This window comes from Pristiophorus japonicus, chromosome 10 (assembly GCF_044704955.1).
Source record: "Pristiophorus japonicus isolate sPriJap1 chromosome 10, sPriJap1.hap1, whole genome shotgun sequence".
Taxonomy (NCBI): Eukaryota; Metazoa; Chordata; class Chondrichthyes; family Pristiophoridae; genus Pristiophorus; species Pristiophorus japonicus.
The window spans coordinates 138,887,472-138,914,333 of NC_091986.1; the positions used below are offsets into that span (position 1 = coordinate 138,887,472).

General features: G+C 44.0%; 1 protein-coding gene across 1 annotated transcript in view; it reads left to right on the forward strand.

Annotated features, from left to right (window-relative positions):
* The first annotated feature begins 774 nt into the window (after positions 1–774).
* The window catches only part of LOC139274629 (high-affinity choline transporter 1-like), a 134,802-nt gene continuing 108,714 nt past the window's right edge, over positions 775–26,862 (forward strand). The window contains exons 1-2 of the mRNA XM_070891307.1: positions 775–958; positions 13,841–13,954. Coding sequence (XP_070747408.1) covers positions 775–958; positions 13,841–13,954 — 298 coding nt within the window. The remainder of the gene's footprint in view (positions 959–13,840; positions 13,955–26,862) is intronic.

Here is a 26,862-nt window from a genome sequence, read left to right on the forward strand (position 1 = left end):
ATTGATCTAATTGCGTAAGACAAAGTGGACAGCACGCTGTGCTGTGTGAGAACGGACCGATACGCGCCCCCCCCCCCCCCCCGCAATACCGGACTCACCTCACAGGTAAAAATTCCAGCCTGTCCTTACTAAGCTCCACTGACTCCTTGATCCAGTGCAATGATTTTAAAGCCCTGGCAGAGTTCCTTAAGGCATCTTGATGTGTTAAACTTACAATATGAGGGCAAGTTTTAGTTTTAGAGCAGATGAATTATATTAGTGATTTGGAAAATGCTAGATAGGAAAGTGATAGGGTTAGTGACAGAATAGGATGCCAACTGTACAGAATCTTAATCTATATTCCAGTTCTCTGATCTGCATGCCATGGATCTGTAGGGTCATTCTTATGGTCGTTGTTAGGGGTTCAATAGGATGAACAGAAGAGAAGGATGAAGAGCATCCCTGTCTGATCTCATGCTGGAAGTGAAATGCTGGCAACGCAAGTCTATTTTGGCTCATTGAAATGAGATGTATGAATGTAACATGCAGATTGTTGTTAATATTGCATCAGATTACAATGACAGGTAGGAAAATGGGCAGTCTCTTTTCAGTCAGTTTATCCTTTTCCTGTTTGTCCTAATCTTAGGGTGGGTATTTTGAGTGGTTTAGAAATGGCTGCTTACACTCTACTTTGATGCTTATTATTTGTAAAAATGCTGATGCATAATGTATATGTTTTTATTTAATCTAGCCATTGGTGACAGCATTCTGCACTAGCTGCATTTTCAGTTGAAAATGGCTGTCAATGCTGGAGGGGTAGTCGCAATCGTCCTGTTCTACTTGGTAATCGTTGCTATTGGAGTATGGGCAGCCTGGAAACATAAATATAAGACAAGCCATGCTGAACTACGTCGAAATGAAGTTATAATGATAGGAAGAAGAGACATAGGTTTATTGCTTGGTATTTTTACTATGACTGGTGAGCTTATTCACTTATACTTACTGTTACACTTCCCAAAGTTTTAAAGAAAATAATGTTAATTGTTAAATATAGAGACAGAGAAGAATTGAATTTATGTGCAAAATGTTACTTTTTTAGAACTTTTCAGACTAGTATTTCTTAGCAACATGAGGATTGTCCACACTGGGGACTGGAACACTTTAAATTTCAGGGGTCCAGTGTTCACATTAAGCATTCCTATATCATGTATAATATGGTTTGAGGCAAAGTAAGCCTCTCTTTCCTCAGCTCCAGCCTGTAGACTCTCTGAGTATGAATTGCAACTGGGTCCATACCTATGGGTAGCATAATTGAACTCCCAAAACTAATTTCACAGGGGAGCTTTACAATCAGCAAACAGAGGAGACTTGCTCACTCTGGGACTCGATTTAAATTCAAGTCCCAGAGACAGAAGGCTTCACTTGAACCATGCTGAGACTAGCGTTCTGGCGAATCAAATAATGAGGGCTGTAGAATGGGCTTTAAACTAATTAGTGGGGGGGAGGGTCCAGGTGAGCAGAAACTTAAAAAGTCAAAGAGCAAGGAGAAGGCAAGAGAGCAGGGTAGCACTGGGGGAAATGATAACCAGAGCGTGACAGGAAGGGACAGAATGTATAAACATAAAAGTATATCAGAAAGTGGGGTCAAAGCAGGGAAAAATGGTAAAAAAACAAAATTAAAAGCATGGGATAAATGGTTCATTCTCAGGTTGGCAATTAGTAACTAGTGGGGTGCCACAGGGATCAGTGCAGGGACCCCAACTATTTATAATCTATATTAATGACCGAGTATAACAAAGCCACGTTTATGACGATACAAAGATGGGAGGAAAGGCAATGTGTGAGGAGGACACAAAAAATCTGCAAAAGGACATAGACAGGCTAAGTGAGTGGGCAAAAAATTGGCAGATAGAGTAGAATATTGGAAAGAGTGAGGTTATGCATTTTGAAAGAAAGAATCAAAGAGCAAGTTATTATTTAAATGGAGAAAAATTGCAAAGGGCTGCAATACAATGGGACCTGGGGGTACTTGTGCATGAAACACAAAAGGTTAGTATGCAGGTACAGCAAGTGATCAGGAAGGCCAATGGAATCTTGGCCTTTATTGCAAAGAAGATGGAGTATAAAAGCAGGGAAGTCTTGCTACAGTTATACAGGGTATTGGTGAGGCCACACCTGGAATACTATGTACAGTTTTGGTTTCCATATTTAATAAAGGATATACTTGCTTTGGAGGCAGTTCAGAGAAGGTTCACTAGATTGATTCCGGAGATGAGGGGGTTGACTTATGAGGAAAGGTTGAGTAGGTTGGGCCTCTATTCATTGTAATTCAGAAGAATGAGAGGTGATCTTATCGAAACGTATAAGATTATGAGGGGACTTGACAAGGTGGATGAAGAGAGGATGTTTCCACTGATAGGGGAGACTAGAACTAGGGAGCATAATCTATGTTTTCTATGTTTTCTATAATCTTAGAATAAGTGGCCACCCATTTAAAACTGAGATGAGGAGGAATTTCTTCTCTCAGAGGGTTGTGGATCTGTGGAATTCGCTGCCTCAGAGAGCTGTGGAAGCTGGGTCATTGAATAAATTTAAAACAGAGATAGACAGTTTCTTAACCAGTAAGGGAATAAGGGGTTATGGGGAGCGGGCAGGAAAGTGGACCTTGAGTCCATGATCGGATCAGCCATGATCGTATTAAATGGCGGAGAAGGCTCAAGGAGCCATATGGCCCACTCCTGCTCCTATTTATAAGTTCTTATTGTTATATATGTTATGTATATAAACTTGTATTTATTCTGTACAGCCACCAGTCCCAAGGGATCCCATAATCCCTTGGGAGCAGAGGTATTTAAGGAGGCCTCACAGGTTGGAGAGGCACTCTGGAGACCTGCAATAAAAGACCAAAGTCACACTTTACTTTGAGCTCACAGTGTTCAGTCTGACTCTTTCTCTGTGCATAACAACTGGTGACGAGATACAGATAGAGAACCCAAAGATGCAGAGAACAGTGGGCAGCCTGGAGAAATTCTCGGAGGGAGATGATTGGGAACCTTTTGTGGAGCGAATCGACCAATACTTCGTGGCCAATGATCTAGATGGGGAAGAGGATGCTGCCTAACGAAGGGCAATCCTCCTCACCATCTGTGGGACACCAACGTATGGCCTCATGAAGAATCTGCTCACTCCAGTGAAACCCACGGAGAAATCGTACGATGATTTGTGCACACTGGTCTGAGAGCATTTGAACCCGAAGGAAAGCATTCTGATGGCGAGGTACCAGTTCTACACCTACAAAAGGTCTGAAGGCCAGGAAGTGGCGAGTTATGTCGCCGAGCTAAGACGCCTTGCAGGACATTGCGAATTTGAACGACATTCGGAGCACATGCTCAGAGACTTTTTCGTACTTGGCATTGGCCCCGAAACCATACTTCGCACACATTTGACTGTAGAGACCCTAACCTTGAGTAAGGCCATAGTGATAACCCAGGTGTTCATTTCTACCAGTGACAAGACTAAGCAAATCTCTCAGCACACAAGTGCTGCTACAAGTACTGTGAACAAAGTGATGTTGTTTTCGAATCACAATGTACAGGGCAGGTCACACATACCTGCAGCTGCACGTCCGCAGATGTCTCAAGGGGATGAATGTAAGGCCATTAACACCTTGTTGGCACTGCGGGGGTGATCATCATTTCCACTCATGCCGATTCAAAGGGTATGTTTGCAAGGGCTGTAGAACAATGGGACACTTCCAACGTAAGTGCAGGCGAGCTGCTAATCCTGTTAAACCTGCAAACCACCATGTTGCAGATCCACGGAGGATCACGACGAACCAGAGCTTCAGACCGAGGAGGCAGAGGTACATGGGGTGCACACATTCACCACACCTGGAGTATTGTGTACAGTTTTGGTCTCTTGGCTTGAGGAAGGACATTCTTGCTATTGAGGGAGTGCAGCGAAGGTTCACCAGACTGATTTCCGGGATGGCGGGACTGACATATCAAGAAAGACTGGATCAACTGGGCTTGTATTCACTGGAGTTCAGAAGAATGAGAGGGGATCTCATAGAAACGTTTAAAATTCTGACGGGTTTAGACAGGTTAGATGCAGGAAGAATGTTCCCAATGTTGGGGAAGTCCAGAACAAGGGGTCACAGTCTAAGGATAAGGGGTAAGCCATTTAGGACCGAGATGAGGAGAAACTTCTTCACCCAGAGAGTAGTGAACCTGTGGAATTCTCTACCACAGAAAGTTGTTGAAGCCAATTCACTAAATATATTCAAAAAGGAGTTAGATGTAGTCCTTACTACTAGGGGGATCAAGGGGTATGGCGAGAAAGCAGGAATGGGATACTGAAGTTGCATGTTCAGCCATGAACTCATTGAATGGCGGTGCAGGCTCAAAGGGCCGAATGGCCTACTCCTGCACCTATTTTCTATGTTTCTATGTTTCTATTGTCCCCCGATAATGCTGAATGTTGAACTAAATGGACTCCCGGTGTCAATGGAACTGGACACGGGCGCGAGCCAGTCCATCATGGGCAAAATTACTTTTGAAAGACTGTGATGCAACAAGGCCTCAAAGCCAGTCTTAACTCCAATTCGTACAAAACTAAGAACTTACACAAAAGAACTGATTCCTGTAATCGGCAGTACTACCGTAAAGGTCTCTTACGATGGAGCACTGCACAAGCTACCACTCTGGGTGGTACCGGGCGATGGTCCTACACTGCTCAGCAGGAGCTGGCTGGGAAAGATACGCTGGAACTGGGATGACGTCCGAGCGCTATTGCCCGCTGATGACACTTCGTGTGCCCAGGTCTTAAACAAGTTCCATTCGCTGTTCGAACCAGACATTGGAAAATTCCAAGGAGCAAAAGTGAAGATCCACCTCATTCCGGGGGCGCGACCCATTCAACACAAGGTGAGAGCAGTACCATACATGATGAGAGAAAGGGTAGAGATCGAGCTAGACTGGCTGCAACGAGAGGGCATCATTTCACCGATCGAGTTCAACGAGTGGGCCAGCCCGATCGTTCCTATCCTCAAGGGAGATGGCACTGTCAGAATCTGTGGCGATTACAAAGTAACTATCAATCGTTTCCCCCTACAGGACCAATAACCACTACCAAAGGCCGACGACCTCTTTGCAACGCTGGCGGGAGGAAAGACGTTCACGAAGCTGGATCTAACTTCAGCCTACATGACGCAGGAACTGGAGGAATCATCGAAGGGCCTCACCTGCATCAACACGCACAAAGGTCTTTTTATTTATAACAGATGCCTGTTTGGAATTCGATCAATGGCAGTGATATTCCAGAGAAACATGGAAAGTTTACTGAAGTTGGTCCCGCACACCGTGGTTTTCCAGGACGACATCTTGGTCACAGGTCGGAACACAGCTGAGCATCTGCAGAACCTGGAGGAGGTTCTAGTCGACTCAACCGCATGGGGCTCAGGTTAAAATGCACAAAGTATGTTTTCCTGGAGTCTCAAGTGGAGTTCTTGGGAAGGAGGATTGCGGTGGATGGCATCAGGCCCACCAACGCGAAGACGGAGGCAATCGAGAACGCACCAAGGCCACAGAACGTGACGGAGCTGCGGTCATTTCTGGGACTCCTGAACTACTTTGCTAACTTCTTACCGGGTCTCAGCACACTGTTAGAACCACTGCATGTCTTACTATGACGTCCGAGCGCTATCGCCCGCTGATGACACTTTGTGTGCCCAGGTCTTAAACAAGTTCCCTTCGCTGTTCAAACCAGACATTGGGAAATTCCAAGGAGCAAAAGTGAAGATCCATCTCATTCCGGGGGCGCGACCCATTCAACACAAGATGAGAGCAGTACCGTACATGATGAGAGAAAGGGTAGAGATCAAGCTAGACCAGCTGCAACGAGAGGGCATCATTTCACCGATCGAGTTCAACGAGTGGGCCAGCTCGATCATTCCTATCCTAAAGGGAGATGGATGTATACTGTAACACATCACACAGCATGTATATTATAACACCACACGTGTGTATATTGTAACACATCACACAGCATGTATATTGTAACACATCATACGTGAATATCGTAACACATCACACGGTGTGTATATTGTAACACAGCACACGTGTGTATACTGTAACACATTAGACAGCATGTATATTGTAACACCACACGTGTGTGTATATTGCAACACATCACATACATGTATATTGTAGCACATCACACATCTGCGTATATTGTAACACATCACACGTGTGTATATTGTAACACAGCACATAGCGCAAACATTGTCACACATCAGACCGCGCGCACTGTCACACATCACATAGTGCGCACAATGTCACACATCACACGGTGCGCACAATGTCACACATCATTCAATGCGCACACTGTCACACATCACATCGTGCACATTGTTACACATCACACACCGCGCACGTTGTCGCACATCACATCGCGCACATTGTCACACATCGCACGATGCGTACACTGTCACACATCACATCATGCACATTGTCACACATCACACTGCGCACATTGTCACACATCACACGGTGCGCACATTGTCACACATCACACACCGGGCACATTGTCATACATCACACACTGCGCACTTTGTCACACATCACAATGTAACCCCACTTTTTAAAAAAGGAAGGAGAGAGAAAACAGGGAATTATAGACCGGTCAGCCTGACATCGGTAGTGGGCAAAATGATGGAATCAATTATTAAGGATGTCATAACAGCGCATTTGAAAAGTGGTGACATAATAGGTACAAGTCAGCATGGATTTGTGAAAGGGAAAGCATGCTTGACAAATCTTCTGGAATTTTTTGAGGATGTTTCCAGTAGAGTGCACAAGGGAGAACCAGTTGATGTGGTATATTTGGACTTTCAGAAGGCTTTCGACAAGGTCTCACACAAGAGATTAATGTGCAAAGTTAAAGCACATGGGATTGGGGGTAGTGTGCTGACGTGGATTGAGAACTGGTTGTCAGACAGGAAGCAAAGAGTAGGAGTAAATGGGGACTTTTCAGAATGGCAGGCAGTGACTAGTGGGGTACCGCAAGGTTCTGTGCTGGGACCCCAGCTGTTTACATTATACATTAATGATTTAGACGAGGGGATTAAATGTAGTATCTCCAAATTTGCGTATGACACTAAGTTGGGTGGCAGTGTGAGCTGCGAGGAGGATGCTATGAGGCTGCAGAGTGACTTGGATAGGTTAGGTGAGTGGGCAAATGCATGGCAGATGAAGTATAATGTGGATAAATGTGAGGTTATCCACTTTGGTGGTAAAAACAGAGAGACAGACTATTATCTGAATAGTGACAGATTAGGAAAAGGGGAGGTACAGTGAGACCTGGGTGTCATGGTACATCAGTCATTGAAGGTTGGCATGCAGGTACAGCAGGCGGTTAAGAAAGCAAATGGCATGTTGGCCTTCATAGCGAGGGGATTTGAGTACAGGGGCAGGGAGGTGTTACGACAGTTGTACAGGGCCTTGGTGAGGCCACACCTGGAGTATTGTGTACAGTTGTGGTCTCCTAACTTGAGGAAGGACATTCTTGCTATTGAGGGAGTGCAGCGAAAGTTCACCAGACTGATTCCCGGGATGGCGGGACTGACATATTAAGAAAGACTGGATCAACTGGGCTTGTATTCACTGGAGTTTAGAAGAATGAGAGGGGATCTCATAGAAACGTTTAAAATTCTGATGGGTTTAGACAGGTTAGATCCAATGTTGGGGAAGTCCAGAACCAGGGGTCACAGTCTGAGGATAAGGGGTAAGCCATTTAGGACCGAGATGAGGAGAAACCTCTTCACCCAGAGAATGGTGAACCTGTGGAATTCTCTACCACAGAAAATTGTTGAGGTCAATTCACTAAATATATTCAAAAAGGAGTTGGATGTAGTCCTTACTACTAGGGGGATCAAGGGGTATGGCGAGAAAGCAGGAATGGGGTACTGAAGTTGCATGTTCAGCCATGAACTCATTGAATGCCAGTGCAGGCTCGAAGGGCTGAATGGCCTACGCCTGCACCTATTTTCTATGCTTCTATGCTTCTATGTTTCTATGTTTCTATGAAAAGGGGATGAATGGGTTTGGGGCAAAAGCCAAGAAAATGCCTTTGTAAAAGCGCGAAAATTGTTATGCTCAAACAAATTGCTTGTGTTGTATGATCCATGTAAGCGTTTGGTACTAGCATGTGATGCGCCGTCATCTGGCGTCGGGTGTGTATTGCAACAAGCTAATGCTTTTGGGAAACTGCAACCAGTTGCTTATGTATCCAGAAGTCTGTCTAAGGCTGAGAGTACCTACAGCACGATTGAGAAAGAAGCGTTAGCGTGTGTCTATGGGGTAAAGAAAATGCATCAATACCTGTTTGGGCTAAAATTCGAATTAGAAACTGACAAAAAGCCAATTATATCCCTGTACTCCAAGAGTAAAGAGATAAATACCAATGCATCAGCCCTCATCCAGAGAAGGGCGCTCACGTTATCCCCATACAACTACACCATCTGCCACAGGCAGGGCACAGAAAACTGCGCCGATGCTCTCAGTAGGCTGCCATTGCCCACCAGAGGGTTGGAAATGCCGCAGCCCGCAGATCTAGCCATGGTTAAGGAAGCATTTGAGAGTGAGCAATCACCCGTCACTGCCCGGCAGATCAAAACCTGGACAAGCCAGGTCTCCTTATTATCTCTAGTCAAAAGCTGTTTGCTTCACGGGAGCTGGTCCAGTGTCCCAGTGGAAATGCAGGAAGAGATAAAGCCATTCCAGCGGCGCAAAGATGAAATGTCTATACAGGGAGACTGCCTTCTGTGGGGCAATCGAATAGTGATCCCGAAGAAGGGCAGAGACACCTTCATCAATGACCTCCATAGTATCCACCCAGGCGTTGTAATGATGAAAGCGATAGCCAGATCCCACGTGCGGTGGCCCGGTATCGATGCGGACTTAGAATCCTGCATTCACAAATGTAATACATGCTCGCAGTTAAGCAATGTACCCAGGAAGGCGCCGCTAAGTTTATGGTCTTGGCTCTCCAAACCATGGTCTAGGGTACACGTCGACTATGCAGGCCCGTTCTTGGGTAAAATGTTCCTTGTGGTTGTAGACGCGTACTCCAAGTGGATTGAATGTGAGATAATGTCGGCTAGCACGTCCGTTGCCACTACTGAAAGCCTGCGGGCCATGTTTGCCACATACGACCTACCCGATGTCCTGGTGAGTGACAACGGGCCATGTTTTACCAATGCTGAGTTCAAAGAATTCATGACCCGTACTGGGATCAAACATGTCACATCTGCCCCGTTTAAACTAGCGTCCAATGGTCAGGCAGAGAGAGCAGTGCAAACCATCAAGCAAGGCTTGAAGAGGGTAACTGAAGGCTCGCTGCAGACTCGGCTATCCCGAGTCCTGCTTAGCTACCGCATGAGACACCACTCATTCACTGGGATCCCACCTACTGAACTACTAATGAAAAGAATCTGAGGAAGGACTTTCTTGCTATTGAGGGAGTACAGCAAAGCTTCACCAGATTGATTCCCGAGATGGCAGGACTGACATATGAAGAGTGACTGGATCATCTGGGCTTGTATCCACTGGAGTTTAGAAGAATGAGAGGGGATCTCAGAGAAATATGTAAAATTATGACAGGATTGGACAGGTTAGAGGCAGGAAGAATGTTCCCTTTGCTGGGGAGTTCCAGAACCAGGGGGCACAGACTAAGAATAAGAGGTAAGCCATTTAGGACCGAGATGAGGAGAAACTTCTTCATTCAGAAAGTGGTTAACCTGTGGAATTCTCTACCGGAGAAATTTGTTGAGGCCAGTTCGTTAGATATATTCAAAAAGGAGTTAGATATGGCCCTTATGGCCAAAGGGATCAAGGGGTATGGAGAGAAAGCAGGAAAGGGGTACTGAGGTTGAATGATCAGCCATGATCTTATTTAATGGCGGTGCAGGCTCGAATGGCCTGCTCTTGCACCTAATTTCTATGTTTCTATGTAAGACAAGGCTCTCACTACTTCACTCTGATCGACATGAACAGGTAGAGAGCAGGCAGCTTCAATAAAGTACATACCATGATAGCTCAAATGTGTCACGCGAGATTGAAATCAATGATCCTGTATTTGTATTGAATTATGGACAAGGTCCCAAGTGGCTTCCCGGTACTGTCGTGGCCAAAGAGGGGAGCAGGGTGTTTTGGGTCAAACTTTCAAATGGACTCATTCACCGGAAACACTTGGACCAAATCGAACTCAGATTCACCGACTATCCTGAGCAACCCACCTTGGACCCTACGTTTTTTGATCCCCCAACATACACACCAGTGGCAACCGGCACCACGGTTGACCACGAAGCAGAACCCATCATCCACAGTAGCCCAGCAGGACCCAACACATCAGGCAGCCCAGCAAGACCAACTGCACAGCAGCCCAGCAAGGGCCCAACAAATGATTCAATAATACCAGCTTTCACACCGAGACTATCAACCAGGGCACGAAGGACCCCAGATCGACTCACATTGTAAATAGTTACACTATTGACTTTGTGCGGGGGGTAGTGTTTTTATATATGTTATATATGTAAACTTGTATTTACTCTGTACAGCTACCAGAGGGCTCATTCCCTGGAGTCCCAAGGGATCTCATAATCACAGGTATTTAAGGAGGCCTCATAGGTTGGAGAGGCACTCTGGAGACCTGCAATAAAAGACCAAAGTCACACTTTACTTTGAGCTCACAGTGTTCAGTCTGACTCTTTCTCCATACTTAACACATGTTATTATTTATCTGAATGCACGCACTATTCATAACAATATAGATGAGTTGACGGCACAAATAGATATAAATGGGTATGATCTGATAGCCATTACAGAGACATGGTTGCAAGGTGATCAAGGCTGGGAACTAAATATTCAGGCGTATTTGACAATTCGGAAGGATAGACAAAGAAAAAGGAGGTGGGGTAACTCTGTTAATAAAGGATGAGATCAGTGCAGTAGTGAGAAATTATATTGGCTCAGAAGATCAAGATGTAGAATCAGTTTGGGTGGAGATAAGAAATAACAAGGGGAAGAAGTCACTGATGGACGCAGTCTATTGGCCCCCTAACAGTAGCTACACTGTTGGACAAAGTATAAATCAAGAAATAATTGGGGCTTGTAAAATGGAACGGCAATAATTATGGGCAATTTTAATCTTCATATTGATTGGACAAATCAAATTGGCCAAAGTAGCCTTGAGGAAGAGTTCATAGAATGTACCCGGGATAGTTTTCTTGAACAGTACATTGCGGAACCAACCAGGGAGCAGGCTATCTTGGATCTGTGTAATAAGACAGGATTAATAAATGATCTCCTAATAAAGGATCCTCTAGGAAAGAGTGATTATAGCATGGTTGAATTTCAAGCTCAGTTGGAGGGTAAGAAAGTTGGATCTTAAACCAGTGTCCGAAGCTTAAATAAAGGAGACTGCAAAAGTACGAAGGCAGAGTTGGCTAAAGTGGACTGGGAAAATAGATTAAAGTGTAGGATGGTTGATGAGCAGTGGCGGACATTTAAGGTGATATTTCATTACTCTCAACAAAAATATATTCCAATGAGAAGGAAAGACTTTAAGAGAAGGGATAATCATCTGTGGCTAACTAAGGAAATAAAGAATGGTATCAAATTGAAAACAATGGCATACAAAGTGGCCAAGATTAGTGGGCGGCCACAGGATTGGGAAACTTTTAAAAACCAGCAAAGAACAACTAAAAAAAAATAGAGGGAAAATAGATTATGAAAGTAAACTAGCAAGAAATATAAAAACAAATAGTAAGAGTTTCTACAGGTATATAAAAAGGAAGAGTGTGGCTAAATTAAATGTTGGTCCCTTAGAGGATGAGACTGGGGAATTAATAGTGGGGAACAGGGAAATGGCAGAAACAATCGCTATCACGAAAGAAGACGTACTCGGTAAATTAATGGGACTAAAGGTGAACAAGTCCCCTGGACCTGATGGCTTTCATCCTAGGGTTATAAAGAAGTGGCTGCAGAGATAGTGCAGCATCGGTTGTAATCTACCAAAATTCCCTGGATTCTGGGTCGGTCCCTGGATTCTGCGTCTTCTTTCGTAATAGTGATTGTTTTATGTTCCTCCCTCTCTATAGCGCTTGATTATCCATTATTGGGATTTTTTTTTGTGTCTTCTACCATGAAGACCGATACAAAATATTTGTTCAAAGTCTCTGCCATTTCCCTGTTCCCCATTATTAATTCCCCAGTCTCATCCTCTAAGGGACCAACATTTAATTTAGCCACTCGCTTCCTTTTTATATACCTGTAGAAACTCTTACTATTTGTTTTTATATTTCTTGCTAGTTTACTTTCATTATCTATTTTCCCTCTATTTTAGAAAACTGCAAACACCACTATTTAAAAAAGGAGGCAGACAGAAAGCAGGAAACTATAGACCAGTTAGCCTAACATTTGTCGTTGGGAAAATGCTGGAGTCTATTATTAAGGAAGCAGGAGCAGGACATTTGGAAAAGCATAATTCAGTCAAGCAGAGTCAGCATGGTTTTATGAAAGGGAAATCATGTTTGACAAATTTAATGGAGTTCTTTGAGGATGTAACGAGCTGGGTGGATAAGGGGGAACCAGTAGATGTAGTAGTGGATGAGTTGTGGAGGCTGGGTCATTGAATATATTTAAGGCAGGGATAGAACAGATTTTTGAGCGATAAGGGAGTAAATGGTTATGGGGAGCAGGTAGGGAAGTGGAGCTGAGCCCATGATCAGATCAGCCATGATCTTATTGAATGGCGGAGCAGGCTCGAGGGGTCAAATGTCCTACTCCTGCTCCTATTTCTTACATTCTTATGTTCTTAAAACCAATGTCTATTCTACAGCAATTCCCAATCCCTCTTGTAATTAAATACTTTATGTGTAGATATCTGCTGCCAAGCCCTAACACTCCTCATAAGTGCTGGCCCCCCACCCCTGCCTTTGATTGTTGCCAGACCTCGTTTCCAAGTACTTCAAAGTTCCATAGCTCCTGAATTATCCTAGAGCCCAGCATACCTAATGCCAAAAGAGCATCATTATCTTAGTAGTGGGAGGCCTCAGACCTGTGCCCTGCTGCTAAATCTCATCCCAAAGCCCAGGCCACCACACCCTTCCATCCTTCTGCTGCTGTGCCACAGGAAATCAGCTAGCATAGAAAATTGGGTGTGCTCAAAGTGTGTTACACCTATCTGGGTCTCAGTATACGCAAATGTAGTGTGCTACGTTATTTTTACCCCACCCCAGCAGGCAATGCACTTGGGAAGCCTGCAACTGCAGCAGTGACTGACCTCTGCTGCTGTCCAAAAACAACAGCTAAATTGCCCATAGCCGACTCTAGCCTGAAGTCCCTGAAAAGCAGAAAAAGAACTTATCTACAGAGCCACTGGCTGCCTCTCTCCATTCCTTGAATTGGAAAGCAATTGGGTGCAATGCTAGCTTATTTCTCCAAATGGCCGCTTGGCTGGCGTGGAAGCAGAAAGATGAGGCAGAAAGCCCAAGCATATTCCGTACTGTGTCATCTGAACGACTACCCCAATCTATGCCTATTGTAGGCAAGGGGGATCCTCGTCCACCGCCCCCCACCCCCTGGTTGGATTCCTGGAAATCCCAGGGCAACAACTGATACCCAGAATCACAAGTCTCTGCCCAAGGAATCAGTATTCCCCAGATGCTAGTAACAGTAATAATGGCCTCATGCATCAATTCATTTCCTTGAGTATTATAGAATATGTGTATTATCATGTATATAGCAATGAACTGAAATAAATTGCAGATGTAATTCTTTATCATCTTATATCTGTCCTATAGCCACTTGGGTTGGTGGTGCTTACATTAATGGCACAGCAGAAGCAGTCTACACTGTTAGACAGGGGTTAGCATGGACACAGGCACCCGTAGGATATGCACTCAGTCTTGTCCTCGGTAAGGAAAAATTGTTTTCTACAAATGCTTTCCTTTTTCTTAATGAGTTCAAAATGTTAATTTAGAAAAAGTATGTAAATGTTTTGGGTTAGACAATAATTATGTTCCATTTTTGTCATTATGCCCTCTGTTAATCCTTTCATTGTTTTCTTTGCAATGTGTAGTGGTATAATTTTTTCTTCATTACCTCAATAAATAAAATTGCCAAGAACAAAAAGGATTTTTTTAAACTATAAAGGGTTTATGTTATACCACTCTTTTTCCGATCGAGAACAATTGAATAATTTTTCAATCACTCAGCTATCATTTTTGACAGGTGTAGTTCTTTATCATCTTATATCTTAATATTTAGAACAATTGTTTCAGTGGTTTTCCAGCGTTCTATGTGGCAACCCCCTTGCAAATACTGACACACTCCTGTGGATTCTCTATTCAAACTTCTTCTCAGCCAACATCAATTACCCAAAGGAAAACAATGCTACCAATGCAAAAACAAATTAGTATATAGCAAATCAATCAACAAATACAGAAAAATATATTGAATTCTGAAATGGGCAGTATGTCCAGACTCAGACACACAAAATCTGATATCCCCATCTTCCTATGGGGCCCAGTTTGAAAATCAATATTTTAGACAGATCCAGGGAAACATTCTAGACTGTCCAGTTTGGTATTGGATGAAGAATAAATGAAAGTTATAAAGGTACTCAAACATCATTAATATCTTTATTGCTGTAATATTAATATTCGATTACCAAAATAAATACCCAAAACACAATTTACATTAACATTTTAACATGTTAAATGTGTTCAACCTGCCATTCATTTTCCCCCATATTCTGTCTTGTGATTTATTGTTTTACTTTTGACTTTAATTTTACTATTTCTAAAAATTCTATCTTAGATAAAGTCTTTTTTACTGTTTATTTTAACATTGAAAACTTTTACTTATTGCTTGTATTTGGTCTCCCTTCTTTCACCATCCATTTGAGGCAGAAGCAACTTTTCATTAATTGAAAACAAGATTTTTTTTTGGCCAATGTTCATATTGTGGAGATTAAGATGGTTGTCTTGGTCAATCTTTGACATGAAAATCATGTCAAAACCAAGAAAGAATTTTTGCCAGAATTTACTTTTCAGCCCCCAGCAGCACCCCAGATAAATATACTAGCCCAATACACTTCATGTTTTGTTGGAAGTAACAGCTGCCTTGTAAACTTATAGCAAGTAACATTTATATATTAATGAAACCTCAACAAATCTTCGTTCATTCAACCTCCACATATAAGTCCGAATTCCCTTCAACCGATAAAGGAAAACCACAGATAATGAGGTTGTTCCTTTACATTTATTTACATTGCAATTCTATGACCATTTGCTTCCCCTCCCCCACACCCTGCTGACTTACTGCCTCATTATGGGCTCAAGTTTTGGGCCGCGCCTAGAACAGCGCAGCCCCGAGATCCATGCCTGTTATCCGCGCTCAAAAACGCGTCAAAAACTTACGGAGCAATTCTCCGGTTCGCAGCAACTTGCTTCCAGCTCGGCGCGGCGTGGAGAGATCTGTGGGGGGTGGGGCCAAAGCGTGGTGCTGATTCTAAGACTGCAGGAGGCGGGGCTACATCCGAGCAGATGATGTCATGCCGGCAGCCCTACGCATGCGCGCTGGAGTGTGCGCCCGTGCGCAGTGAGACACAAACATTGGCACTCAGTCATTTTTAAAGGTAAATGAGGAAAAGTGCTGATTTGTTTTGTGGAGCTGTGGAAAGGCCTGTGAGTGAACATTTGGTGATTTTTTGAAGGAATTCTTTTAGCATCATTTTTGAAGAAATCACCTGCTGAAATCAATGAGTGCTGCTTTTTGCTGCTAAACTTCCAGAACAAGTGCTGCATAGGTGCATGCAAAGTAAGCACTGTGTGTTTTGAAAAATCAGAGTGTCAATTCAATACAGCAATGGAACAACGTCCACCAAGAACAAAGAATTTCTTGCATGAGGAAGTGGAGATGTTAGTCAACGTCATTGAGCAGAGATGGCAGGAGCTAGATACCAGCAACAGAGGTCGCGTAAAAGGGCCACCTAAAGAAATGAAGAAACGCTGGAACCAAGTTGCAGAAGATTACTGCGCAGAGGTGCATACCAGGAGATCTGGAAGTCAGTGTAAAAAGAAATGGCACGACCTTGGTCAAGTAGTTAGTGTAAGTAATATTTTCATTTTTTAATGTAATCGTAATTGTAAAAGTGACTATCTGTATGTCCCACCCTGCAGAAAGACGCACTCTGTAAAAAGTTATATTTTAATCTTTGCAGAAGAAATTGGCCCACAACAAAAGGGAAAGAACTCGAACAGGACGAGGCACGCCTAATCTGCATCCACTGACACCCTTGGAACAGAGGGTAGCTGCAATGATGAGACGTACATGGAGAAAACCAATCAGTACAGCACAAGCTGGGCCCGCACGCGAGGAAGAGGATAAATCCTGAAAATGCATCGTGGTCCTTCAAATCAATCTGCTGCCTGGCCTGCTATGTGTGAGAGTACTCATGCCACCCATCCTGCCCCCTCCTTTGCTACTAAACATTTGACTGTTCTGATATATTTTGCAGAAGATGATGATGATGATGATGATGCCAACCCTGAAGATCCTGAAGATCCAGAACAAGAACCAGTAGAACCAGATGCGGACAATCCAGACTGGCTGCAGGCGGCGATGACTGAAATGTCTTCAGGGGAGACCTTCCAAATTAATATTTATGAGCCCACATTAGCGGGCATCGGAGTTTCAACCCCTTGCATAGGTTCTGGTTCCACCTTCCATAGTTTTGATTCCGATGTTGTGGGTCCCATTGGTGCTGCTGGTGTAATCCAACAGTTTACAGCCAGTGCACCACCGTCCCAGCCTGCACCTCCCATTCGCATAGGTTCTGGTTCCACCTTCCATGGTTTTGATTCCGACATTGCGGGTCCCAGTGGTGCTGGTGATATAATGGAGCAGTTTACACCCACTGACCCACCATCCCAGCCCACGGCTCCCACTCTAGTGCTGCCGTTTGGAACACCGGGTGTCCTACCGTCCCAGCCCACGCCAGTGTAGTGGTGCCGCGAGGCAGACCCAGGCAGAGGAGGAGATTGGAGACACGCTCTCCTGAGATGCAGCGTGCAACAGATGCAGCTCAGGTTGTGGCATTGGGTATGGAGATCAATGAGCTTACCCGATCATTCGTGGGCAGCATCAGTGCAGTGGGTGAAGAGGTGACGGTCCTGACGGGAGAAATAGCAGTAATGACACGGGAAATGAGGGAGGGAATGTCCGAGGGAGTGCAATCGACAGCACAGGCCGTCAGGGAGAGCACGCAAGTGACGGCACAGGCCAACAGGGAGGGCATGCAAGTGACGGCACGGGCCATCAGGGTGGGCCTGGGTGAGGTAGCTGCTGCACTAAGAGCATACAGCCCAGCCAATCAAATGACACCCCCATGAGAAGAGAACATTCACCGAGATTTGGATGAGAGATGGTTGCAGCCTTTCTTTGCTGCTTTTGTTCTTGTTCTTGATGTAACTGTAATAACGTTTTTCAAATTGAAATTGTTTTGTAAGTTTTGTAACTTTACAACTTATAAGTGACCTTAGGGTTTTTAAGTGATCTTATAGTGTAAATGCTCTCACGTAACTTATTTAATTTTGCACCTAAAAAGTGATCTTGAAGTTTGTGATCTTAAGAGTGTAAGATTTTTCACCTTGAAATTGTTTTGTAAGTTTTGTAACTTTACAAGTTTCTAAGTGATCTTAAAGTTTTAAAGTGATCTTAAAGAGTCATATTAAAAAGTAAAGTTTGATAAAACAAATATTTTATTACACTAATGTTAACTTTCCAATAAAATATGTTTTCATTAAAACTGAATCATGTTCCATTAACACAACACAACATAGGAACAACTCCAAAAAATAAACATGTCCATGCGTAACAGTGGTCGCAGAGCCCTCAGGCATCAGTAATTGAAGCATTGACGGATGAGCTGCTGGCGCAGGGCTCGAGCAATCATTAAAGGAGCACGATGGATGGCCCTCCTCCAACCTTGTGCTTTGGCATCAGGCACTTGCATGCTTTCCTGATCGTCGTCATCACCCTCATCCTGCTCTTCCAAATTACTATCATCAGGCACTGGCCCCTCATGTGGGTCTTCTGGTTCCACTACCAGCTCCTGCTGCCTCATGATGGCTAAGTTATGGAGCATGCAGCACACAATAGTGAAGTGACCGAAAATCTGAGAAGAGTATTGCAAGTGGCCTCCGGAATGGTCCAGGCATTGGAAACACTGTTTCAATATGCCAATGGTCCTCTCTATGATGCTGCGCGTCGCAATATGCGCCATGTTATATTGACGGTCAGCTTCTGTCCATGTTACGCGTAGGGGCGTCATGAGCCAGGTGGCCAGGCCGTATCCTTTGTCTCCCAGTAGCCAGCTCTGCCCTTCTGGCTGCTGCTCAAACATGTCAGATATAACGCTGTCACGTAGGATGAATGCATCATGGGTGCTGCCAGGGTATCTCGCATCGACTGACATGATGTGATGCTTGTCGTCACACACGAGGTGCACATTGATGGAGTGGAAACCTTTTCTATTCCTGTACTTCTCAGAATCCTCCACAGGTGCTCGCAAGGCCTTGTGGGTACAATCAATGCAGCCCTGTGCCTTTGGGAAGCCAGTAATCCTGAAGAAGCCCACAGCCCTGTCATGCATTGCTTGTGCGGTCATTGGGAACTTGATGAAGTCATTCCTCCGCGCATACAGTGCAGCCGTGACCTGGTAAACGCAGGCATGTATTGCACGTTGAGAGATGGCACATACATCTCCGGTTGTAGCTTGAAACGATCCCGAGGCATAGAAGGCAAGTGCAGCTGTTACCTTCACTTCAACAGACAAGGCAGTCGACGTTCTGCTTCTGGGCTGCAAATCTGCTCTCAGCATATTACAATCTCAGCGACAACTTCTCTGTGGAAAAGCAGCCTTTTGACACAATCAGCCTCGCTTATGTCCAGGTATGAACTCCTGACTCGATATTACCAATTCTCTCCTATGCAGTGAATTGATGGCGAACCATTGCATAATCCGTGGTGTTGATAATGCAGCACCCATACTTGAATTACAAATTTAACTTTTAAACTTGCTTGCTGGATGGCTCTTCCTCCCGGTGCTTTGTACGCCTCCCCTGTCCCCTGGCCGAATGGCCTGCAGCCTATAAAAATAACTTTGCAGCTCTGGAGGCTGCTGCATTGCCTGTGTGTGTGGCCCGACCGAACCATGTCCCGTCCCTTTCTCCTGGCCGAACGGCCCAAATAACTTTGCAGCTCTGGAGGCTGCTGTGCTGCCGGTATGTGGCCTGACCGAACGATGTCCCATCCCTGTCGCTCCCTCCAAATGGCCATATAAAAATAACTTCTCAGCTCGGAGGTTGCTGTGCTGCTGCTGCTGCTACTGCTTCAGACAGGTAGGAAAATTGATTTTTTTAATTATTTGCTTTATTTATCATTTATTATTCAGGATTGCTCTTTATTTGTAGAAGTGAGACTGTTGAATGCTTGTAAAATTTAATTACTTCCCTTCCCCACCCCACCCCTTCCCTACGCCTGATTTGTAACCTACGCCTGATTTGTAAGTGTAGGCAAGGTTTTTCTAAGCGTACAAAAATCTACATTTACTCCAGTCTAACTTAGTTTGGAGTAAGTTTTTACTGCCTAAACTTGCAAAACAGGCGTAAGTGGCTGGACACGCCTCCTTTTGAAAAAAATCTGTTCTAAAATGAAACTGCTCTAACTCACTAGAACTGGAGCAAACTAAATGCCGAGAATTGCAATTTCTAAGATGCTCCATTCTAAACTAGTTGCTCAAAAAAAATAGGAACAACTCAGGTTGAAACTTGAGCCCAAAGGCTCTAATCTAACATTTGTTTTTGCTCCATTGGCAAAACAGGTGTGTTTCTTATGCCTTCCCACACCAGGAAGACAAATTATGCTAAACTTTCAGAGTGGCAGAACAGGCCAGAAATCCATCTATGCATTAGTGCTAGTGCATGTGCTAAGCAAGCGTTATTCAGTAAGTTTGAGTGTTAATAGTAATGGGCTCAAAATTGGCCCATCCCTTTCTTCGGCACACTCACCAGAGATGCGCCGACTTTGTGGGCTGAAAAGGGCGCCGAAAAAATGTCCCCCGATTCTGACCACTGTGTTGCCTCTCCCAGAGCTTAGCGCATCGTGGCCAGTCGATTGGGGGGCGGAGCTCGGGCCCTGCACCAGAAACAGTGCCGGCAGCTCTCCAGATGTGCGTTGGAGTGTGCGCGCATGCGCAGTCGTTCCTGCCCCCAGCCTCTGTATGTGTGCTGCAGCATGGGACTTAATGCATCCCACCCCTATGCCAGGCCGAGTGGCCTCCCGCACAGGCTGGCCACCTGCCTTCCCGGGCTAGAAGCCCACAACAAGCAGGTTGGTGCGGGGGGAGTTTTGATCCCCGAGGGAGGGGGGAATTCCAAACTGCAGGGTGCGTTCGATCACCGACTCCATGGGGGTAGGGGGTTCCGATCCCGTGGGTGGTCAAATCCCCGACCTCTATGGAAGATCTGATCCCCAGATGTGTCCGATCTCTGATCCCAGGTGCTGTTCTGATCCTGAAGGGTCTGATCCTCGACCCCGGGAGGTAGGGTTGTTTGTAAGGGGCGGGCTGATAGTAAGTGAGTTTAGGGAGCTGGGAGAATGTAAGAACATAAGACTTATGAGCAGGAGGTACTTCTATTTTTTATTTGGATATTTTGAAAAAATTATGTAAATATGTTTCGTCTCTTTACTTCTTTTATTTTTGTAGTTTAAGCTTCCATGAATGCTTCTGTTGTATAGTAAATTAACTTTGCGAAGTTTGTCATATGATATCCTGTATAGCTGTTTGATCCTATTCACATTCTTTAGTCAAGTCATTAAGTTCTGCTGGCCTCTGATGTACCTACCTGCGCTGGTTTCTTAACTCTCCGCAAGGGTTTTCTGTGCGGCCACAGGTGGCCATATACGCTGGTCTAAGTTAGTTTGGAGTAACTATTAGCTGGCCAAAACGGCCTAAATGGCCAAAATGGGCATAGGTGGCTGGTAACGCCCCCATTTGAAAAAATATAAACTAAAGTAAAAAGATTTTAACTAACTCACTTACACTGGTGCAAATTGAATGTGCAAAATGGGAATTTTTAAGATACTCAAAAAAAACGGAGCAACTCCACTGCAATTTTGAGCCCAATGATTCTAGGGTTCACTTTTACACCCTCTCTTAAAATTGTACCTATGTGTTGGATTTTGCCCAGATAAATTTTTTTTGCTTGTTAAACTCTCCCCTTCACGTTTTTCCTTTTGGTGGAAATATGACCTGGTAGATGTGCATAGCAATTAACTTATTATGCGAATGGAATGAAGGAGATTCACCTATCCAGACAATTGCTTGTCCCTATGGAAACCAAAATATTGGGGAAACCCATTCAAACTGAAATTAGTAGGAAAAGACAGGAGAATGAGGTCCCACTTTATTTAAACTGTGGCTACATTGAAGATCAACACATATGAGGTATCCCTTTAAGTTACCTGTAAAGCAGCCACCTAAAACAGTGATCATACTTTCTTGAAACATCTTGCCTTGACCTGTCTTCTGATAAGGACATTCACTTTGACACTTTAAGTCTTCAAGCTGACCTGGTTATGAGTCATCAAAACCCTGCTTTCAATTTGCCCTACTACTTTAATATGGTACCTATTTGCATGTTACTATAAATGGTAGATTGCTTACCTTAGGTAGCGTCTTCAATCTCTCCACATACAGATCAACTTCCCACCATCTATTGATTTTCTTCTGACCTAGGATAGCTTGAAGTGGTAACTTGTTTTGTTTTTGTTCAAAGAACAGAATGAAATGAAGTTTTCATTCTTTTATAGAATTGTGCATTTTATTATGTTAAGAACTTGTTATACCTTCTATCAATATTCTCCATTCACCACATGAAAGTAATAACTTCCTTCTGGATTATGTTCCTATAGGTGTCTGGTGACCTCACCTAAGTGATTATTGTTCTTGTATGAGGGTTAGTAGTGAATGTTGGCAGGCTATGTATCTGCAGGGAATGTCACAGCTAAGCTTGACCCTGTCCTCACCCAATGTCCAAATAAACTGTGCTTCCAGCAGGGGTCATGAATCACAATCAGGAGTGGGAACTCTTGTTGATTTTTACCTTCCTAATCCAGGGGCATTGAAGACAATCGTTGCTCCCCTATTGAAACTCCAGTTGAGATCTGCTAATTTAACGTTTCCTTGGCACTTGGTAACGTTGTGACATGGGTCGGTAATTGGTTGGAAGGTAGGATACAGGGAGGAGGGATAAAAGGAATGTTATCTGATTGGCAGGATATAACAAGTCATGTTCTCCAGGGTGCTGTACTGGGGCCTGAGCTTTTCATCATATATATAAATGGTGTGGATGAAGGAATAAAGAGCTCAATTTTCCCCAAGCCTGTTTTCTGGCATATTGCCAGGTTTCCTAGGCCAGAAATGTGCCAGAAATTTTTGCCAAACTTTCCCCGAAGTATAATTCGAATTTGGTGCCGCGCAGCATGTCCAGTCTCCTAGGGAGGTGGAGCCTGCTGTCTACGCCGAAAAACAAAGCCGCACCTTCTGCACATGCGCGGAAAAAAAAGTAAAGTTTTTGACGTCGTTCCAATGGATAAGTCTGCTCAGTACAGCTCGGATTTGGCAATCGGCCATTTTTAAAGAGCTAGTTGTGTGTGAGTGAGGAGGAGTGCTGTGTGAGAGCATTGGAAAAATCGCAGCTGCAGCAGTACAAGATGCAACGCGGACCAAGGACCAAGAATTTCTTGCTGGAAGAAGTGGAGACACTAGTTACCGAGATTGAGAACAGATGGCAGGAGTTGGACACCAGCAGAGGTCACATAAAAGTTCCACCAAAAGAAATGAAGAAACGCTGGAACCAGGTTGCAGAAGATTACTGCGCAGTGGTGAACACCACGAGATCTGGAAGCCAGTGTAAAAAGAAATGGCAGGACCTTGGTCAAGTAGTTAGTGTAAGTAATATTTTCATTTATTCAATGCAATTGTAAATGTGACCAGCTGTATATGTCCCACTCAGCAGAAAGACACCCTTACTAAAAAGATGCATTTTCATCTTTGCAGAGGAAAGTGGCACACAACAAAAGGGAAAGAACTCGAATGTGAGGAGGCTCAGCAAATCTGCACCCACTGACACCCTTGGAAGAGTGTCGCTGCTTTGATGGATCCTGCCTGGAAAAAAGCAATCAGTACTGCACAAGCTGGGCTCACACTCGAGGGAGAGGGTAAGTCCTGCAAATTCATCGTGGAGCTTCAAATCAGCCTGCTGCCTGGCCTGCGATGTGTGAGCCTACTCATGCAGTCACCCTGTCCCATCCTCTGCTGCTAACCATTTGACTGTTCTGTTATATTTTGCACTGATGATGCAGAAGAAGATTCAGACGAGAATGAGCCTGAAGAGGAGAACATCTTACAATCCAACCCTCCAGACCAAGAACATGAGAGGGGGAGTGGGAGTGGACTGAGCTGGATGAAGTTCCCACTGTTGTACTGAATTTGGAGGATGTGCCACTCATGGAGGTGTCAGCCCCTTCCGTGACTAGTGGTTTGAGTGTTGATGGTTTCACACCATCTGAGATTGCGGGTCCCAGTAGTGTGGTGCAGTGAGGCACACACAGAGCCCCACTGACCCAGGCTGTGGTGCGAGCCACACCCATGGGGAAGGAGGGATAGGGAGCTCCACCTCGAATCTAAGAAAGACAAATTGATCATAAAATACCATCTTTAAATTATTTTCTGAATAAAATATCTACAGAGCCTTATAATGATCTTTTAGCTTCTATTTAAAATACTCTTTTAGGTTTATTCTCCTCCCCTTAAAAAACAGAGCATTCCTTCTTTGCACAATCACAAATCTAGCCAAACGGAACATTAAATTAATTGCCGCTCCGCTAGACTTGGGCAGACTTTCCTGCAACCCCCATCTCAAAAGTGAGTCCCACAGGATACTCATTCTTACTCTTTGGTCCTCATCCAGCAAACAAACCTCACACAACTGTCGAACATAGTACTTAAAATCCTTTAACTGCTGACATAACACCAGTAAATGGGACAAGATCACATCCCGCGTCCCATACACCGGACAAGTTGCCACCTCTACTCGTCCAATCTTACATAACGTTATCATGGTAAAAATCCAGTTATGAGCCAATTTGAAATCCGGTTCAATCCACTCTGGACATTTAAAATTCGCTCACAGTCCCTTCCAAATCCTGTTGAAGTCCAGCTATGGATATATACACTGACAAAACCCCTGACAAGCAGATGTCTTGAATCTCCATTCTCTAAATACCCCATAGAAATCTCGAGGATTATAGTGTCAAATTGGACCAACTCCTCCCCTTTCTTCAGCAGCAAGTTTGGAAAAGTGGGATGCATTTGATCTCCTTTCGAGATTTGCACATTTATTTGTTCCATCCAATCCTGTGGCATTGCCCTCACAATCTTCTTATACATGATCATGATTGCTATTTCCTCCACCTCCTGATTCTCCTCCCAAACCATGTCCCTCACTACTGCTTCCAGCAACCAACCTGGAATTATCTCATATAATACATCGTTTATGTATATAATACCAGCTTTTATAAAAGCTTGATTCAATAATGTGCCTAAATTCAGGTCAGAGGCTAAATTTGGATGAATGCCTCCGACCCGAAAATTATTTGTGAAAGTGCCTGGTGGTGCCGAGGCAACTTGGATTCCGGTCGGAGGCCTTCATTCGATGCGTAGCATACGGGGAGAGGACTTCCCCGGACGTGCGAAAAAGCTGGAGTCATGTGGGCTGGGACCACCAATCACTGTGCAGTATTCTCATTTATAATAATGGGAACTCCGTTTTTATGAGTTCCCATTATTATCAATGAGAATAAACCCCTAAAACAAGAAATGCAACATAATTAATAAAAAAATACACCTCACATATTTAAAATTAATTGAAACTAAAGTTAATTAAATGTTTTAGAAAAAACAATATTTTTTGAAATTTTTTTTATTGGCCCTGAAATTCCGGTCAGAGGCTTCCCGTGGGCAATTGCCTCCGACCGGAGAATTTTTCCGAAAGTTCCTGGTGGTCCGGGAGGAGCATGAGATTCCGTTGGGGAGGCCTTCTCGTCCCTCGCTGCGAAGCGCGCTCCCGTCCTCCAGGTTCCCATGCAGAAGATGCAGTCATATGTAACTGCTCAACCAATCAGGTAAAGTATTCTCAATTAATAGCAATGGGAACTCTGTATCTACGAATTCTCATTGCTATTAATTGGGAAAAAAACAAACACAATAGCACCAATTAAAAAATAAAAACACCTCGCATAATTAAGATTAATTGAAATTAAAGTTAATAAATATCTTAGAGAAATGTTTTTTCCGAGTTTTTAAAAAGTTTTTTAAATTATGGTTTAAAATAAAATTAACGTACTGAGCGGGGTTTTTAAAAATAAAATATGTATTTTTTATTCTATTTTTTATGTTTTAAGTGTGATTTAAGACTCTTACACCTGTAAAAGTAGGCTATGCGCCTGGTTTTATCAGGCTCAAGAGTTTTGAAGACATTTGCTGGGCAAGAGATAGGTAAATACTGCAATCTTGCCCTTGCAAATGTCCTCGCTCCCGAGATTCCAGCTTGACAGATCAGGAAAGCTGGTTTTCGGCACATGCGCATTGCGCCCCGAAAACCAGCTTTAGCGAGGTCTCACCGGGTCTGTCTGCACTTCATACAGACCCTGTAAGGCCGGAATTTTAGCCCCAATACCTCTACTTCATTGTTGACCCAGCTGTTCAAAAATAAAGGCTGTTCTAAAAATTCCTCAGCACCTTTGGACATAACCTGCACACTTTTAAAAAATGGGCCCAAGTCTCTGCAACCCCCTTATAAAACCTACGGAGAGGTTTAATCGATTTCAAAAATATATTGTTGTATTCCATATAAAATATTCCCTGTCTTCCCATCCCACTTAATTAAAAAAAATGCTGGGAACAACTCTTCCAAAAACTTGTATTTGACTTCTGAAGAAAACTCTTCACCCCTTTAATTCTAAAGACGTTTTTCTTCAAATCAGTATCTGGGAAATTGAGTCCTCCCTGATTTTGCTGTCCAATGATGGTGTTGTAAGCAACCAAGGCTGGTTTCCCTTCCCATAAAGACCTCACACAAGTCTCTCGATGGACTTTTCCAGCCACTCAGGAATATCCTCCACCGTCAATAAGTACCATAGTTTAGATAGCAGGAGAGCTGACACCACTGTCGCACTTCCTTACAATTTCAACCACCTTCTTTCCCATATTCCCCAAATCTTTTTAATTTTCATAACCTTCAGTTCCCAATTTAATTGATCCACTTCATCCCTATCCTTCTTGCACCCTTAATGCACCCCCAGAACTTCCAAAAACTCCATCACCTTAAAACAGCTTTCCTCCATCCACTGCCCGCTACTTTCCCGCAACCAGGCATTGGGACTTAGTATAATTCACTCTGGCTCCTGAAGCTCTCATAGTTCTCTTCACTGACTCCCCATTGCACAATGTTAAGGTTGTGTCATCTGCATATGGTGTATCACTGATACCTGTCCGGAACTGGGAACTGCAATCCAGACTATGCCTTGTTCCTTTCGCATCTTGGAACCTAATGGTTCTGCCAGCAAAATGTGTCTTCTTAGACAGTCCCTCGTATCGAGGAAGACTTGCTTCCACGCCAAAAAGGGATGAGTTCACAGATGTTTCAATGAAGGACCTAATATTCCAGGTCCCAAACTGCATATTGAAGGGTGG